Here is a 17,355-nt window from a genome sequence, read left to right as displayed (position 1 = left end):
AACTGTGTGGCATTGTACAACAGAACAAGAATTGATAATCCAGTTTTGTTTTGTGACCTCTCTTAGTGATGTGAAAGTAAAGATTGTGTTACTAAATTAAGCTAAGCTAAGATGCTGAAATTAACATTTCCTTAGTACCGAAATTAAACATGATTGAGCAACTAAGAATCATATTTTATCAGGGAGCTGTTTTGAACAAAAAAGATTTTGTTCAGTATTTTGAGGGTTTGGGCAACAAAGGATGTTCATGAACAGGTCGCAAGGAAAACTTTGTTTTTCTAAGTTGTTGCACTTTAAAGCATCAGACAGTTTCAGTTTCTAATCTGCAACATTAGTGCTGCTTTCTCCGGGAAGAAGAAGCTGGTGAGCTAAACAGCTGCGCCTCAGCGCGCAGGACAGCAGCACTGAGGCTAAAGACTGTGTATCCATGGAAAAATGGAGATATCACACTTGCAGCTTAGGAAGCAATTTTGCTGGCGGGGAAGCAGGTGGAGCTTTACGGCATCTCCAAGGAACCCCCAGAGCTAAATGATGAGCAGGGGAGGTTAAGCAGGAGAAACAGAGGTGAAGACAAGCAGACGACCCGATGAGGAATGAGGAGCGGGGGGGGGGGGGGGGGTCATCAAATTCAATTTCCTTGTTTTCACGAAATCCAGACTCAATTTCACGGCAAGCACTTGAGAGCTCCAGATACCCCTGACTGGCATATGGCATGGTAGTAAATACATCATAGTGCAGGACCCACACATACAGGACCTTGGAGTAGGGGTATGTCACCAGGGTGCAGAGGAGGCTACCCCCCCCCCCCCCCCCCCCCCCCCCCCGGTCCCCTTCTGGCTGCCTCTGCCTCAATTTTATCCCACAACTTAGACATTCACATTACTCACACTCTCATTACACATACATATAGGATCTTGGGGGTGGGCACGATACATGGAATCCAAATTACCATCAGGGTGTACACCTCACCCCTGGCGTCGTTGCCCACCTCTCAATTTTAAATACACGTAGACATTGAGGGCTAGCAGGAGGGACCATGCGCTTACCTGCTGCTCTCTGGCAGGTAGCTCCAAGCCCTCCTGGGTTTTAAATGCACCTTAGAACACACATGCATCAACACTACAATGAGCGGGTGGAGGGAGGTTTGGAGTCTTCTCTCACCCCCATTCTCTGCGACCTGCTGGAGCAGGGGGGCTAGGACTAGGAGGAGGAGTTGGCCGTCCGACTGCGGTCTGGAGGGTGGGGCCTCCCTGCTGCTGCGGAGTCGGGGCGGTCTGCCTCTCCCCACCGCAGGGAAAAGGGTAACACCACCTGGGTCTGGGTGCAGTTCCCCCCTCCAGGGGCAAGGGTACCTAGACCCGGTTTGTAGAGTACGCTTGGGGAGTGTGATCGTGTGTACAGCGTCTCTTTATGTCTGTCTCCACGTTGGTTGAGTGTGGAGTGCATATGAGAGCGTGAGGGTGGGAATGGATGTTTGTATCTGTGTGTGCCTGTATGTCTGTGTCTATATGTCAGGTTGGGTGTCAGGCGCCACCTCTCTGGGGACATCTCAGGCCCTCCAAGGTTTGGAGGCCTATCTCCCCCTACCACCACTTCCCCTGCCAGTGGCGGACCCCCTCAGACATCGGTGCGTTGGTGGTTCTTTGTGTCCGGGGGTGGGCGTCCAGGTACACACCGGCTCACTCCTTGATGGCCGCTTATCGGGGCCTGGAGCCTGGGGCTCGCTCGGGCCACTTCGGAGGTGGGGTGCCCCCGGCCTCTTGGCCTGGGGCTCGGTCACTCAGGCACGGCTGGCTGCCGGCGGAGCTCACGGGCGCGTCACTGCAACTCCCCCTGGCTTCTGCTCCGCGGCTGCTGAGTGAGCCCTCATCTGGGACTCTCCTCAGCTCTTTCTGGGACAGTGGCGCGGCTGCCCCTCTGTTGGTCTTCCTTGGTCTCTTGTGTTCTGGGGGCCTCTGGATGTCTGGAGTTTTGATCTCCTCCATACCTGCTTCATGCCCTGGAGGACGGGGCTGTGGCCCCCCCACACCCTCTAGCAGATTATTACATGAAGGAACCTTTTAAAAAACAAAAAACAAACGCGTCCATGCTCACAGGTGTACACACGGGTGATCACACCCACAAACTACACCCTTTTTGGCTCCTACCTCAAAGCACACTGTGTTCTGTTGATCTTATGTGCTGCACAATAATGTTTAACATTTAGTATTTACTGTCATATTCACATATATCATTGTGATGTTGTTTATTCTATTACTCTTGTTCTCTTCTGCTTGTTTTCTTTTTTCTTTCTCAGCAGGTGATCCAGGTGATTGATATATGCATTTTTTTTCTTTTTTTTTTCTGCCCATTCTGTTGGTTTTTGTCTTTTGCCCTTCTCCCCCGTCCCTCTTCTCAGCTGTTTCTCTTTCCCTCTTTCTTTCTCCCCTTCTTTCCCCCAGTCAAGTCTGTCCCGTATTCAGCAAGTGAAAATAAAATAAACAATAAAAGGTGAATCAAATGGACCATTACGGCAAGGCTGGGATGGTCAATTTGGTAAAGTAAATCCGTTGGGCATCTTTCTTTGCCTTTAGACAACAATTCTGATGGCAAAAGAGCCAAACGGGACAGGCAAAAAGAAAAAAAAAAAAAGGCATGGTAGTAAATACATCATAGTTACCTCGGGTGTTTTTGTGTCTAATTAACAGTAACAGTAGGATTGTAAACCATGTTGGATTAGCAGCAGCTGTTATTAAATGTTGTAGCTTTAGTCTTTTGTAGAAACATGTTTCCTTGGCTCAGCTTTCGATAATGGTACAGCAGCTCTATGTGATCAGCACTTCATAGCTCTTACCAAAATGTTACCTTGGGGATCTCAGACAATCTGTGGATCAGTTTTCAATAGAACTGTTTCCTCATGTTAATGTCTGTGGTACGTTTTTTAGTTAAGGTATTTAGCACATCTTTTTAAACTGTGGGAGAAGGTAAACTCTACAGAGAGGCTCCAGCTGAGCGTGAAGTTTGAACCAGAGCCTTTGTGCAGCAAGACCACATCAATAACCACGTCACAAACACAATCTTCTTGTTTCTCACTAAAGGGCAGCTACACTAAAACTTTATTATAAAACATTGCTACATATTGGGGTAAACTTTAAATTAAATGGAACAAATTTTGTTTAGAAAGAATTTCTTTCAGACTGTTGAAATAAATTCATACTCAAATAAAAACTAGAACACTTCAGTTCTGGACATGTTAGCAAACCTGTTAGTTATCCAAACCTGCATGCCCTGTGTGAAAAAAGTGATTGCCTCCTAAACCTAATAAGTGGTTGGGCCACCCTTAAAGGCATCTACTGCAATCAAGCGTTTGTGATAACTGTCAATGAGTCTTTTACAGCACTGTGGAAGAATCTTGGTCTACTCATCTTTGCAGAATTCTTGTGCTTAAGCCACATTGGAAGGTTTATGAGCATGACCCCAATTACTTTGTTCTCATTTGTTCCTGAATTTCCTTGGATCACAGCGAGACATGTGGCTTTTAAGAATCTCACGGTCTACTTGTCTTTGTCAAGCAGGTCCTATTTAAGTGATTTCTTGATTAAGAACAAGTGTGGCAGTATTCAGGCCTGGATGCAGCTAGAGAAATAGAACTTTCCAAAGATGTGGTACACCAAGGTTAATTTATGTTATAATGGTGGGTGGGGTCAAGCAGCAATAATTAACACATTAATTTAGAAATTGTATTTAGTGTTTACTTGTGTTATCTTTATTATTTAAATGTAGTTGATGATCTGAAACATTTAAGTGTGACAAAATTAAAAGAAAAAAAAAACAGCAAGGGGGCAAACACCATTTCAGCTCATAGCAGCTCCATATGATATGCCTATATCCATCATGCACCTGAAAGCACAAGCCAGTGTTATGAAACTTATATCTGTCCCTTGCTGCAACCCGGCCCTCGAGGACTGGAGCTTGACACCCCTGTTCTAGAGTCCAAGCGCATTCCCAAAGAAGAAAAGCTTTTAAATCAGCGGTCCCCAACCCCCGGGCCTCGGACCGGTACCGGGCCGCGAGAGTTGAGGCTCAGGTGTGAAATGTATGGTTTTCAGGGTTTTTATCAGTTTTCAGCGTTATTTTGTTATCGTTTTTATCGTTAACTTGGTTTTCCTTGGTCTTTTCACGTGTGTTATGAATAAATCTTCTTTTTTTTTCAGTACCGGTACTAGTTTTATTTTGTTGTATTTATCTGCGACACCTTAAAGGCCGGTCTGTGAAAATATTGTCGGGCATAAACCGGTCCGTGGCGCAAAAAAGGTTGGAGACTGCTGTTTTAAATCACTCCAAGTTATTTGCATATAATTTCAGATTGGTGCAACTTTCTTATTGCAAAATAACAAAAATTTCTTCAGAAAGTCTAAATCTACAGTGTTCTAATTAGCTGCGCTGTAAACACGAGTGAAACCATCATCAGAGAGCCTCCACTATTTTCCGTGGTTCAGCCATCCAGTCGATTTCTTCCAGGTAATTTAATCAGGATACCAGTTACTTGGGAGTAGAAATAGAGCAAACCTCATTCCAGGCTTTTAATTGACCCTTCCCACCACTGGATTCCTGGTTAGTCAGTGCTGCTTATACCAAGTACAATGCCCCGAGACATGATTATCCAAAGAGTCAAAACATCACTTTCTATATTTATATAAAACATCAGAAACAAACTTATGTTAAATAAGAAAGATGTGCTGCTTTCATACTAGAGGTTTCATCTCAGAAAAAAATACTCAAAAGATGTTTGAATCAAGTTTTTATTTAAACTTTAAGACAACATAAACACTAATAAACAACAGAACTAAACAATGAACCATCAGAGCAAAACAACTTTAACCTTCATCAAATCTAGGATCAGGATTTTCCTGATACAATAATAAAATAAATAATATAAACTGAATAAACAATACTGAGAGGATATAACTGCTTTAAGTCATATCTGCATTCTTAGCAGCAGTGTTCAAGTTGATTGTTTGCTATTATCATTTAAAAACAGCAAAAACTCAAAAGGTTGAAGGTTTACTGAACAGGCACATGATTCGTGTCTCACAGTGACTCCAAAATAATTTCCTGTCTTTGAACAATTAAAAAAATTAAAAACTGTCAACGCGTTTCTCAATCAATCATAAGACAATTATGTGATAGTTTTTCCATAATTATTGATCAGAAAAAAATACATGTTAATTAATTAACATGCTGGGAAGTAATACGGACTCATCAATTATAATTTGAAGCCCATTTTAGAAAAATGCCCGAAACAAGAGATTGTACAAATATTGAACTGTTTGACTTGTACAATTATCATCTGCCTGTAAAGGCTGCCCAGTTAAATTTAATGCTATGATTCTTTTTCCACATCTTTCACACTGTGGCAACCGAATCAGCCAGTACAGTGGCATTACCGTAAAATTTAGGAAGGATATAATATAATATGCTTTTTTTAAATACATTTTTCCTTATTAAAACTGTACTTTAGATGTGTAAATGGCCTTGGCCTTAAATCAGTTACATGATTTGGAAATTCAGCAGTAAAGGTGTAAACACAAGGAGAGTTATTAATAATTGTAGGTTACCAAAATGTAGACACATTTGGTCTGCTCTCTGCTAGAGTTAAAGACCCACAGATTTTGAATACTTTGCCACTGAAAAATAAAAATATTAGTCACCAAATTTTAAATGCAAAGGTAAAGTTATGTCTTTAGTCGACAGACACACCAGTGTCTCCAAACAAGCTCGCGGAATTAAAATTATGAAGTAGCAAGATGCAGTCTCACTGAATCTGTCTCAATTTGAGTTGACAGTGAAGACTAAAAACTACCAGTTTTAACATTGTGTTGATAGGAAGGGTTTTCTAAGCTCAGCGCTTGCCCTTGTGATCGGGGGCAAAAAAACAAAGTATTGGTTGAACAATTCACCACATCAGGACCTCCCCAACATTGGACACTTTCAAAGCTCGTCTAAAAACCCATTTTTAATTCCTTGGCTTTTAAATCAGAATGAGTTTGTACTCTTACTCAAATCTAATTTTTTGAGAGAACGAGGGCCTCTGTAAAGAGGGCGCAGAAACCCGATAAATTAATTAAAACATAATAATTAATCAACAATAATAATTATTGCAAATTATAAATAATTAATACATTTTTGAATATACAATAATTATTCTAAAAAAATAAAATAAAAAGTATCTTTATGCCGCCGAAACCTGTGATATGGTATTCTCTCTTTTTTTTTTTTAGATTATAATTCTAATTATTTTTGCTATAAAGACACAATTTCCTACTTTTCCCCTATTGCGGGGGTCCCGGGACGTAACTCCTGTGACAACTGAGAGAATGCTGTAGTCTAAAAGACCCGTTTTTATTGTTTTTCGCCACTGACACACTCAGCACAAGCTGTGCTGACACAAACCAAAATGCTGCAAAAAATAGAAAAAAAAATCAGTTTTTAGCCAAAGAACACAAATGGACTGATGTAGAAACAGAAGATGTCTATCAGCTTTTTGGTCTCTGGATTTACATATCGCTGCCAAGACTAAGACTACACAATCATGGAGACACAATCATGCCTTGTCTGTGCCCCTTCCATCAATGACATATAGACAAGAGACAGGTCCAGAGCCATATTTTGGAACATCCACCTCACTGATCCTGAGTAGGTGGTAAAAAATTATGAAATCCTCTGTGGCAGCCAGCTTATTAACACCCGAGGAGGGAACTGGCAGTTGATGAAAGGATGGTGGCACCTAAAGCAAAGCCTGGCATGACACAATACATGACGGACAAACCAACTAAATGAGGGATGAAAGGTTTTACATTGGCTGAATCAACCTTTAGATTCATCACATACACTGTTAAGACTTTAAAAGCAAGTGATGCTGTCTTATGTCTTATGATGTGGTGATGAACCTTTTTCAGCTGTTGCTTAGCACAGGATGCCATGTTTACATGGACAGTTGTTTTGTACCAGTCCCAAATGTTCCTGGATCTGACCAGCACAAGATGTGGTGCATGTAGTATCTACACAGGGAATGCCTGGGAGGGAGGGAAAATACTCTCAACAAAAAAATGCGAATTAGGATCTGTGAGATGGATCAGAGATGACCCACTTGATATTGTGAAGTGGATGGACACGTGGGAGGTGCCTGTGTGCACCACCATCCACCTGTATGTCCAGGGTGAAGAGAAAGGTGGAGGATGCAGACGGACACTGGGCTGTGAGAGGGGCTGACATACTAGACCAGTTCATTCAGTATTAGTCCACCCACAGCAAGACTGCTGCAGGTACGGGACTGTGCTCTTACACTTCCTGGAGATTGAGACAAGAAAAGCATTCATCTTGCACCGTGAGGCGATCAGTGCCATGCAGGTGCTGCCCATGGCACACAAAGAATTTGTGGCGGAGCTGGTGTGTCAGCATGGAGACAGGCATTCCTCACAGCAGAAGAGATGAGAAGATTGTGTTCCCATTGTCACAGACAACGATGCCGTCCAAAAAGGCACTAAAGGCAAACGCTTATTTATACACCGTCTCGAGGTGGACAGCAAGAGGAGTGACACACCCCGGAAATATCAGGACTGTGATGTGCCCCTCTGTCTTGTGGTGGACAGGAACTGTTTTTGTAGAGGCATCTTATTGTGACACCTGATTGTTTTATTATGAATATTGTTGTTATTGCTGTTTTTTAAGGGTTTGATTTTATACTTTTTTATATTAACTGGTGCATTAGTTACTTGCCAAATTGCCCATCGGTGTGAATAATTGACCATCTATGTTTTAGCTCAGGAGCTGACCTGTCCAGGGCATACCCATATCAGCCTACGTCAGCTGTGATAGGCTTTGAAATGCAGAAATCTTAATGTATCATCCTTAAATAAAAAACATTTATTTTTACTGCTCTGCTCTACACAAAAAATACTGACTTCTTCACTCAAGTGTTGCAGTCATTAAACTTCTGGTCAGTGTGAGCTTTATGACCAACAAACTACTACTACTACTCACAGCTATCTTATCTAAGCACGAAACTTCAAGTAGTATGAATTTTCATGTGCCTACTTAAGTGTGGCTTTTGAACAAAGCTTTTGCCACAGATGCTACAAGAATGTGGTTTCTCTCCCGTGTGAAGTTTTACGTGAGTTTGCAGTGTTGATTTATGACTAAATTTTCTCCCACACGTGCTACACGAATACGGCTTCTCACCTGTGTGACTTCTTACATGCGTTTTCATTCCTGATTTCTGAATGAATCTTTTCCCACAAGTACTACAAGAATACCGCTTCTCACCTGTGTGGACTCTCCTGTGAGCTATGATCCCTGACAGGTCAGTAAATCTTTTCCCACAAGTGTTACAACAATGTGGCCTTTCACCTGTGTGAATTCTTAGATGGCGCTGCAACTCTGGTTTCAGACCGAAACTTTTCCCACAGGTGCTACAAGTAAATGGCTTCTCACCTGTGTGTGTTCTCAAATGACGCTTCAAATTTGATTTCTGAATGAATCCTTTGCCACAAGTGGTGCAACAATGTGGTTTCTCACCTGTATGAACTCTTAAATGTGCAGTCAGATTAGATGTATGTAAGGTTTTCCCACAGATTTCACATTGTACATACTTTTTCACTTTGTCAGATTTACTTTGACTCTCTGACACAGTGGTGTTGTCCAAGCTCTGACTGTGTTTCCTCTTCTTCAGCTCTGCATTTTTACTTGATTCTGAGTCCACATGCTTGTCTTCATGATCTTGGCTCTCTGCTTCAGGAGAGCTGTGAAAAAGGAGCTGCTCTTTGTTTGACTCTGGTTCACTGTGGTCACTTTCCTCATAAGATCGAGTCACCATGAAGATATCAGTCTCTTGCTTCAGTTCAACCTGCTCTCCCTCCTGACTGCTGCGGAGTTCCTCCTGTTCTTCTTTAATATGTGAAGGCGCTGGATCCTCCTGGTCCAGACTGGAGTTCTTCTCCTGGTTACAGACCTGCTGGTCTGTGAGAACTTCCTTCTCACAAATGTGTTGGTGTCGGAGGTCTGAAGAGACAAATTGGGAGAAATGATAGAAAAAAAACAACAACAACCCAAACATCTGAGGAACATATTCTGATTTGAGCCGTTGTCTCTTGATAGTAGTCACTTCTGTGTCATTTTAAATCTCAGTAACCTTCTGCTCTTAACTCTTAGGCCTGTGTCTTGGTTAAAGACAAAGGAAGAGGAGTGGGTGAGGCATTGTTAGAGAAGAAAAGGCAGGAACATGAAGGTTAGAGTACAGGCTAACCTTATCTTGACCTCACTGGTACTTTACTTTCAGTGTCATCTCTGCAAACCAACACAGTTTGTCACCATGGAAGATGTCTGCTCCACCTCTGCTGTAGTTGTCACGCCTCAAGAGTCTGTGCATGGACCTCTTCTTTTCACCATCTATGCCCTTTCTTCATTACCACCTACTCAGCTGGACTTGGCACGGTTCACCACACACGCATACTTGGTTATAATGGAAAATCGATCAATTTGAGTTGAGTCGTGGCGTATCGTGCAGAGTCGATTTGAATAGGCATTAATGGAAAAGGGGCTTATATGTACCCCCTGCTCAGATTTCCCACCACCATGGTCTCTGCTTCCATTTCTATGCTGAAGATACACAACTTACCCTCACAATCACGTGCCATCTAACCCCCCCAATATAAACAGTAATAAAACAGTGCTCCTGTTTGTGGCCCCCAAAGTCTCACTCAAAAATCCTTCACTGCCCCGACCCTCAATACCTGTGCGACCTGCTGAAGCCAAACGCACAGTCTCAGACACTATGGTGCTCTGCCTTGCATCTGCGTTCTGTCCCTCGCGTTAACCTCTAGTGACAGAGCCTTCTGTGTGGCAGCCCCGACCCTCTGAAACGCTCTCCCATCTTAGTTTTGCAAAACCTCATCACTGGACTCTTAAGAAACGTAAAACTGACCTCTTCAACAAAGCCTTTCAAACTCTAGCATTTTTGTATGTTTATAAATTGATTTATTTAAACTCCTTTGTACCGTGCCCCTGGGTTTCTTGAAAGGCGCTATACAAATAAGTTTTGTTATTATCATTGTTAAATATAGGGATGTGACTCCCCCATTCCTTATTTTCCTACTGGCCCCTTTGCTTTTCTGTAGAAACGAGAAATCGACTGGTATTTATTTCAGGAACAAGGGCCGCGTGCAGGGTTGTAGTAACTACAGTTAATAAGCCAGATATGCGAAACGTTAGCAGAAGTTAGGTTAAGGAGAGAGGTGATGATGAGCAAGCAGTAGTATGACTTCATGTTGCTTATTACAGTTGGACCTTCAATTCTTCCTGTGCCTCTAAAAAAACAAAAAAAAAATAACTTTAAGCTCTGATTAGGATCCTACGTGAGTCATATTCATTGTCATTAAGCCCATCACAGTTTTACATACCCTTTCTGTGCAAGTTTATCTCAGGTTTCCAGATGGTCCCCAGCAGTCTGAGCTGCTCTTCATCAGTCCAGACGATAATGCCTTCAGTCTGCTTCAGTCCAAGCTGCTCTCCCTCCTGACTGCTGCAGAGCTCCTCCTGTCCCTCTTTAATCTGTGGAGGCTCTGGGTCCTCCTGGTCCAGACTGGAGTTCCTCTGCTGGTTACAGACCTGCTCCTCATCCAGACCCTCCTCTTCCTCACAGTCATGCTGTTGTGGGGGGTCTTGAGAAAACAAAGAAACACAGGAACAATAATCGAGAAGGTGTTGATACAAAAAAAAAAAAAAAAAAAAAAAAAAAAAAAAACCCACACACACAACACTATTTTACAAAAGCATGAATCAAAACCTGAATAAATGGTGATCATTTACACACAAATGTTTTAGAGACAGTGAGCTCAGATTGTGGCGTGACTGGTGTCACAGTGAGATGTTGATCGTGTTAAATAAACTACATAAATATAAAATATTTTCATCAGCTGAGGCGCTCCCTGGTGGCACCCTCACATGCCTTGATGCACTGCAGCTTTTTGCAGGAATGTTTTCCACATTTGAAATGATCTGGTGTAAATTTTTAGAGCACAATATGCTTACAGTTAGGGCTGGGCTATATCATACCGTTCACGGTAATACCGGTGTAATTTTGGGCAACGATAGGAAAATGACATATCGCGATAGAATATGGTAAAACGCGCACGCGCAGTGCCTTTGTTTACATACGCACATGGTGGCGACGCAGAATGAGAAGAAAATGAGAAGAGCGAAAGCGGATCGTTGAATGAAACGGATGAACCAGAACTGGTTTGTAAAAATGCTGCAACTTCATTGGTGTGGAACTGGTTTAGCTTTCGTCCGTCAGACACACAACAAACCACTATTTTTGGTAGAGCGTGCTAGCGGGCCGTCGTTATTACCATGTTGTTTGGAAAATACAGCACACTTAAAATCAATCCTTTGATTTTTCTAAAAATCGACAGTGCCCCTTATAATCCCATGTGCCTTATGTATGAATTCTGGTTGTGTTTACTGACCTCGAAATGATTTTATGTACACGGCACTCGAAAATCTGTCAAATGTTTTAGTGCGACTTTGCTAAGCTACGAAGCCGCACCACTTGATGGATTGTTGGAGTATTACGGCTATCGTAGGCAGGAGCCTCGCGGAGTGATATGTACTGTGCTGCATTGTGTGTGTGTGTGTGTGTGTGTGTGTGTGTGTGTGTATATAACCTCTTTTTAAGTTTTGTGGATATTATACATGGTTATGGTCATAATATGTCAGCCCATTTCACTGGAAATGCCTTTTGGTTAAACTGTCAGCAAGGAATTTGCATTTCCACTGTTACGTTTTTATATAACTTTAATGCACATAAAAACAGCTGCTTGTTCAAGTGAAAATACATTGATGGGTTTTTTTGCACTAATAAAGTTGTGGAGTTGTAAAGTATTTTGTCTAGTGTCAATTATATCGTCAGTTATATCGTTATCGCAAATTTTCAAATGTATATCGTGATAAATGTTTTTGGTCATATCACCCTGCTCTACTTACAGTCTACAAAAATCACAAGTCCAAAAAGGCTAGGCAGCGCCTGTACCACCTACGACAACTGAGGAAGTTCGGGGTCTCTCCGGGGCTCCTCAGGACTTTCTATACAGGCGCTGCGTAGAGCATCCTCACACAGAACATCACATCATGGTAATGGGAACAGCTGTATTAAGGACCAAAAAGCTCTTCAGAGAGTGATCTGTACAGCAGAACGCTGCTGCAGGACTGCTCTCCCCTCCCTGCAGGACTAGAGCAGCTCAAATACTGAAGGAGTCGTTCCGCTCCAGCAATAAACTGTTCCAGCTTCTGCAATCAGGCAGAAGGTTCTGCACCATGCGGACAAGAACAGAGAGGCTCAAGAGGAGCTTCTACCCTCAGGCCATCTGTGTGTTAACTCAGCCCCCCCCAATCAACCATAACGAACTGAGAAAGGACTCACATATTCCCATTTCATGCCTGATCCTTCTGACTTCATTGCGGCACAAGCCACTTTAACACCCCACTCACACAATGTACATTCCCAAATTTTGAACTGTAAATTTCCAGATTGTTTTATTCTAACTTAATGTACATAATTCACTCACTTATCACACGTAATGTCCTCTTTGTATATATCTACTTACTTACTGTATATATTGTTTTTTGTCTCTCTATTTTGCACAGTTGAGGAGCGTATCAGGTCACATTTCACTGTGTGTTAAACTGGTACAACTATGTACGTGACAAATAAAGTGATCTTGAATCTGATATTAAGCTTGTTTTATTTCATTTCATTTTACTTTTTAAAGCCTTTTATTAATGATTATCATAGAAAAGAACCAGCCTACCCTAAACAGAAACAGTGATGTCTCTTATTGGTGGATGTAGCAGTGACCATGGACCCGCACCAGTCCAACATAGCCCGTCACTGGACACTGACCCACAGCACTGATAAATACCCAGTTTAACATCTTCTAGTAAAATCAGTCACGCTGAAGAATCTGAGCTTGAACAGCACAGAGTTAAAAACATGTCCATACCTATGATGTGTGAGTTTCTGTCGGGTTTCCGGCTGATATCCAGCAGTCTGTGCTGACGGTTGATCTCCTCCTCATACTGGACGATGGTTTTTTGAACCTCTGAGAAGATTTCTTCACAAACAGCAGTTAGTCTCTGCTTGATGAACTCTCTCAGATACTGAGCTGAACTCATCGCTGCTTCAACTCAGGCTGGGCGGATCGATACAAGCATTGATAGAAGCGATACCGACAGTGGTATTGGTACCAAATCCGCACTAATGTGACGGGATCAGTACTTTAATTTGTGTCTCTCCTTTAAGTTCAGTCCACTTCATCAAACAGCAGCCATGGCCACACACCCACAGCACCTCTCGTTCTTCACAGCTTAATGGCATTTGGCAAACAGATCCATTATCGTCACCTGTGCAGACAGGAGTAAAGCAGGGAAATCAGGTACACACTTCCTGTGTGGCTCTCCCTGACAAATTCTTCCAATTCTAGCAAATTACTGCATCCAAGATAAAAATCACAGTGCTTCACTCATGATATGATGTGATATATGTGCAATGTATATGTTCTGTCATCTTTAAATCACGTCCTCACAGTGAAACTTTTGTCATTCTTATTTAATCCAATAAAACAGAAACAAGTAATCTGAGCTGCTTTGATACTTACAGCATCTCAGAACAAAACCATCTCCGTGGTGGGGAGGTCTAACCTCATAGCTAATTTATCCACTGTACATCTTACTTTGCTCATAAAACTTAATAACAGCAGCCAAACCGTTGCCGTTACATTTCTCCCTGTAATATGCGTTTTAAACCAGCACTATTTTCCCTGTTTTCTTTTCTTTTTTCTATTTCAGGTACTCCCCATACCCCCACAGACGCTCTTTTGTTGTCAGGCAGCAGACTGTGGAGTTCATTAACGCTTATTTGACTGAGTCGTGTGTCTTTATCTTGCTGAAACACATCTCTACAAACACTCATCAGAGAGCCGTTTCTCAGTATTTTAGCACTCTTCATCTCCCTACAGGCGTATTTATCGCTGTTGTAGCTGAATCCGGTTCCACTCACCGAACGACGACCGTCTGGAGACGATTTTATGATCACTTTAAATCCGTCCTCGTGTCTCGTTGTCACGGTTACACTGCGCTCACTGTCCGTTTCCTCCACCTTACAGGTTTACTTTCACTCTGCTTGTCGTTTTTCGCCTGTTTTAACGTATTTCCGCTCTCCCGCCATCTACTTCTGTTCGCATTTCACTTCCTGAAACGTCACTTCTCTCCTGCCCATTCACAACCAGCTGGCCAAACCCTGGTCGGCCCCGCCCCCTCCACTTCAGCTCTACTGTGGTCACTTGGAAGAGCTAAGTTTCTTTGTCTACTCTAAAACTATTTCTGTATTTTATTTCTCTAAACTATTTTATATCGCACAGAGACAGCGTTAACATCTAAATGTGCATCAGATGTGCAACATGTTGAAAGACACGGAACAACTGACGGAAAAAGTGTGGACTTTATACCAGTTTTTAAATTGTGTTGATAGGCCACGTAAAACCAGAGTTATGATAAAAAATATATGCAATGTTTGGTTTTCATCCTGAATACTATTGTTGTTTATATTTACTGTGGGAAGAAACGGGAAAAACAGCGTCTTATAAGGAAAACGCTCGAAAGCCTGTGAGCAAAACCCCAAAAAACCCCACCCTTCGGAAAGGGTGGGGTTTTTTGTATGTACAATGTCGACCAGTCAAAAAAATGATATGGCAACATGACATTTAGTTGTTTAGGAAGGGGGACGTGAGGGGCGGGGTTAGGGGTGACAGTGTTTTGAGATGTGACAGATTTGCGACGTTTAGCGCAAATCTTGTGTAGTCAGTGTGTAGTGTAGCCAATAGTTTTGTTGTGTGTGTCAGAACAATGAGGCGACTGCTGAATGTTACAGGAGTGATACATGTGCTGTTGTCAGGCCTGCAGGTATCAGGCTGTTCTCCTTTATCTTATAGTGGACAGAATCTTTTTTTTTTTTTGCAGTGGCACAAATAATTTTTGTGGCATCAAATTTGATGCATAACAGCTGATTGTTCTGTAAATAGTTTGAAATGTTTATTTAAAAAAAATGCCTTGGCTGCATTTTTATGTAAACAGCAGCAAAAAAAACCCCTCAGTTCGACCTCCTTGGCTGTAATTGGTCCAGCCCAGAATCGATCATGACCAACTGCCCAATCCACCACCATTCATTTATACCGTTAAAAAAAGAAAAGAAATTAAACCCTATCGGCCTATAAAAACGAAAAATGATGGCCAGTCCAACCCTGGTTGTGGCTAAGCAGCTCACAACAGCTTTGGACAAATGAAGCATTCTTGATGTTTGTCGTTTCAGTGTGGCTTTCGTAGATTTCAAAAACTTTGCCTAAATGTCTGCGGGTGGTTTCAAACGCTGCAGCAAGGCCCCTGACCAAATCTTCTAAGTACTTGCATGTGACACCATTGCTAATACAGCTACATTGAATTCAGAGTCCATTTTAAGATTCTAGTTCTGACTTTTAAAGCTGTTAATGCACAAGCATCATTTTATATCATTGACCTTCTATCCCTAGCTGGTCCCTGAGGTCATGTGATCAGGGCCTACTTGTTATACAGCATACTAGGCTGAGAACTAAGGGAGACAGAGCTTTGATTGTGATTGTTTTCTTGCTTTTGCTGCAGATGTAAGGACACGTATTGGGAATTTACTCAAATATATAATGAATAAAGATAAACATTTCCTTACCTTTGTGGCAAATAGCCTCATTTATTGTGTCCATTGTGACTGTTTAGTTGTTGGCTCAACGGAAAATCCAGCAAATGATGCTACAAGAGGGTTCAAGGCCAGGAACGTTTATCATAACAGTCACTGAATCGAAGGACCAAAGATCCTTCAGAAGCCAAAAACTGATTGGCCTACCAATGTAATGGAAAGCTCCTTAGAACCAGATGACCCTGAAGTCAAAGGTGAGTCCACAGTAAATGTTACTAAAGTACAAGCCTTTTCTGATGCTATGTGTTGATTGATAGCGTACTTCTCAGAGTGGAAGAGGCTCGAGGTTGCTGTTGCTTGGTTCCTTAAAATGAAAACAATCCTTTGTGGAATAGGATGTAAAAAAAAAAAAGGAAACGGTCATCCTAAGTCAAATAATCGTACCTGTAAAAGATGTACAAAAGAAAAGGTAACGATAACACAAATGTGTGGTCTATCCACAGAAGATCTTCTGGAAGTTGAGCTCGCCCTTATCCGATAATGCCAGCGACAAAGATTTGGAGAAGAGATTGCTACGTCGTTAAGTGGAAGCAATAAATCCTTAAGCTGACATGATAAGTACGGCTGGAGTTACTGGACTTTCTCAGTACCACAAGTCTCATACATAACAGAGGCATCAGATTTCCCTGCCCTCCTTGGGATGTCTAGAGGTAAGAATCAAGTGCACCCAAAGGAACTTTGCATCAGTGGCCATATGCTTACCATGCAGAGCAGATATTCGGAGCTGCTGCAGAGCATTGCAGTTGTAACTTGTTGTTTTATGTGATTAAGTTGTGCGTTAATGAATCTGTAATTGTTGTTCCTTTGGTAAATTAATTGCCGTGATTGGCCTTACTGAGGTAGATTAACTTTTTTATTTAAAGGTTGCATGTTAGTGCAGAATAAACAGGTTAGTTTGCTGCACTGTGATGGATTTCATGCTCAGAGTTCGGTTACATTAAGTGTAGCAGAGATGAATTTGAGTTAAGCTGATGGTGCTCAGATTCATTCACTAAATTCCACCTGTATAAATCCCACAGCTGTTTTACTTTTGTACATCAGCCTTTTTTTAGACAGTGTTTCACCTCCTGTAGTGGCAGCGTTACATCTGTTGATTCCCCTGCAGCAATGTGAAGCTTATTCACACTGCCCAAACCCACTGAGTGAGTAGTCATGATATCATTTATGTCATGTGTTTTCCACGATCGCTATGAGACGCAAATGATCAGAATGTGAATGTTAACACATCTTCTTATTTTATTTCCATCACACCAAAACAATAAGCAGTGCACGCCCTTTGACGTCCACACCAAGAAAAAAGCAAGGGAAAAATATTTTGTTTGTATTTCTTATTGACTTGGGTGAGTAATAACCACAATCAATATTTTTTTTTCAATAGACCCTGTAGTTTTTAAAATATTGATCTCTACCAAATGCTTGAAAAGTCACTGGTAAAAGTATGAAACGTCATGCAAATACAAGTACATTAGATAATACAGTTGAAAAAATCTAATTATAATTAAATTAATAACAAACTATCCAGGGCACAATAAACTGTA

At 41.8% G+C, this 17,355-nt stretch overlaps 1 protein-coding gene across 3 annotated transcripts; it reads right to left on the bottom strand.

The window, feature by feature from the left end:
• Positions 1-4,777: 4,777 nt before the first annotated feature.
• On the bottom strand, positions 4,778-14,284 carry LOC308401081 (uncharacterized protein). Of its 3 annotated transcripts, none has more exons than XM_080889140.1 (4): positions 14,093-14,284; positions 13,038-13,437; positions 10,437-10,697; positions 4,778-9,039 (listed from the first exon to the last, which is right to left on the bottom strand). In XM_080889140.1, exons 2-4 carry the CDS (start codon positions 13,207-13,209, stop codon positions 8,048-8,050), a joined length of 1,425 nt encoding a protein of 474 aa, XP_080745266.1. In that variant the 5' UTR covers positions 13,210-13,437; positions 14,093-14,284; the 3' UTR covers positions 4,778-8,047. The 3 variants fall into 3 exon arrangements, with proteins under 3 accessions (XP_080745266.1, XP_080745267.1, XP_080745268.1); XM_080889142.1 differs by lacking the exon at positions 4,778-9,039 and adding an exon at positions 9,094-10,343; XM_080889141.1 differs by lacking the exons at positions 13,038-13,437; positions 14,093-14,284 and having other exon boundaries at positions 4,778-10,343; positions 10,437-10,574.
• Positions 14,285-17,355: the final 3,071 nt, after the last annotated feature.

This window comes from Rhamphochromis sp. 'chilingali' (genome assembly GCF_963969265.1).
Source record: "Rhamphochromis sp. 'chilingali' genome assembly, chromosome: 1".
In the NCBI taxonomy this organism is placed as follows: domain Eukaryota; kingdom Metazoa; phylum Chordata; class Actinopteri; order Cichliformes; family Cichlidae; genus Rhamphochromis; species Rhamphochromis sp. 'chilingali'.
Note: the sequence above shows the minus strand (reverse complement) of the source record. Positions and strands in the feature narration are given on the sequence as shown.

Excerpts from the sequence above, each read along its gene's own strand:
- LOC308401081 (XM_080889140.1), bottom strand. The coding sequence starts at position 13,209 with ATGAGTTCAGCTCAGTATCTGAGAGAGTTCATCAAGCAGAGACTAACT. Across the intron at positions 10,698-13,037 it reads CAGAAACTCACACATCATAG|ACCCCCCACAACAGCATGAC; the intron begins GTATGGACATGT and ends TGTTTTCTCAAG. Across the intron at positions 9,040-10,436 it reads GATAAACTTGCACAGAAAGG|ACCTCCGACACCAACACATT; the intron begins GTATGTAAAACT and ends TTGTCTCTTCAG.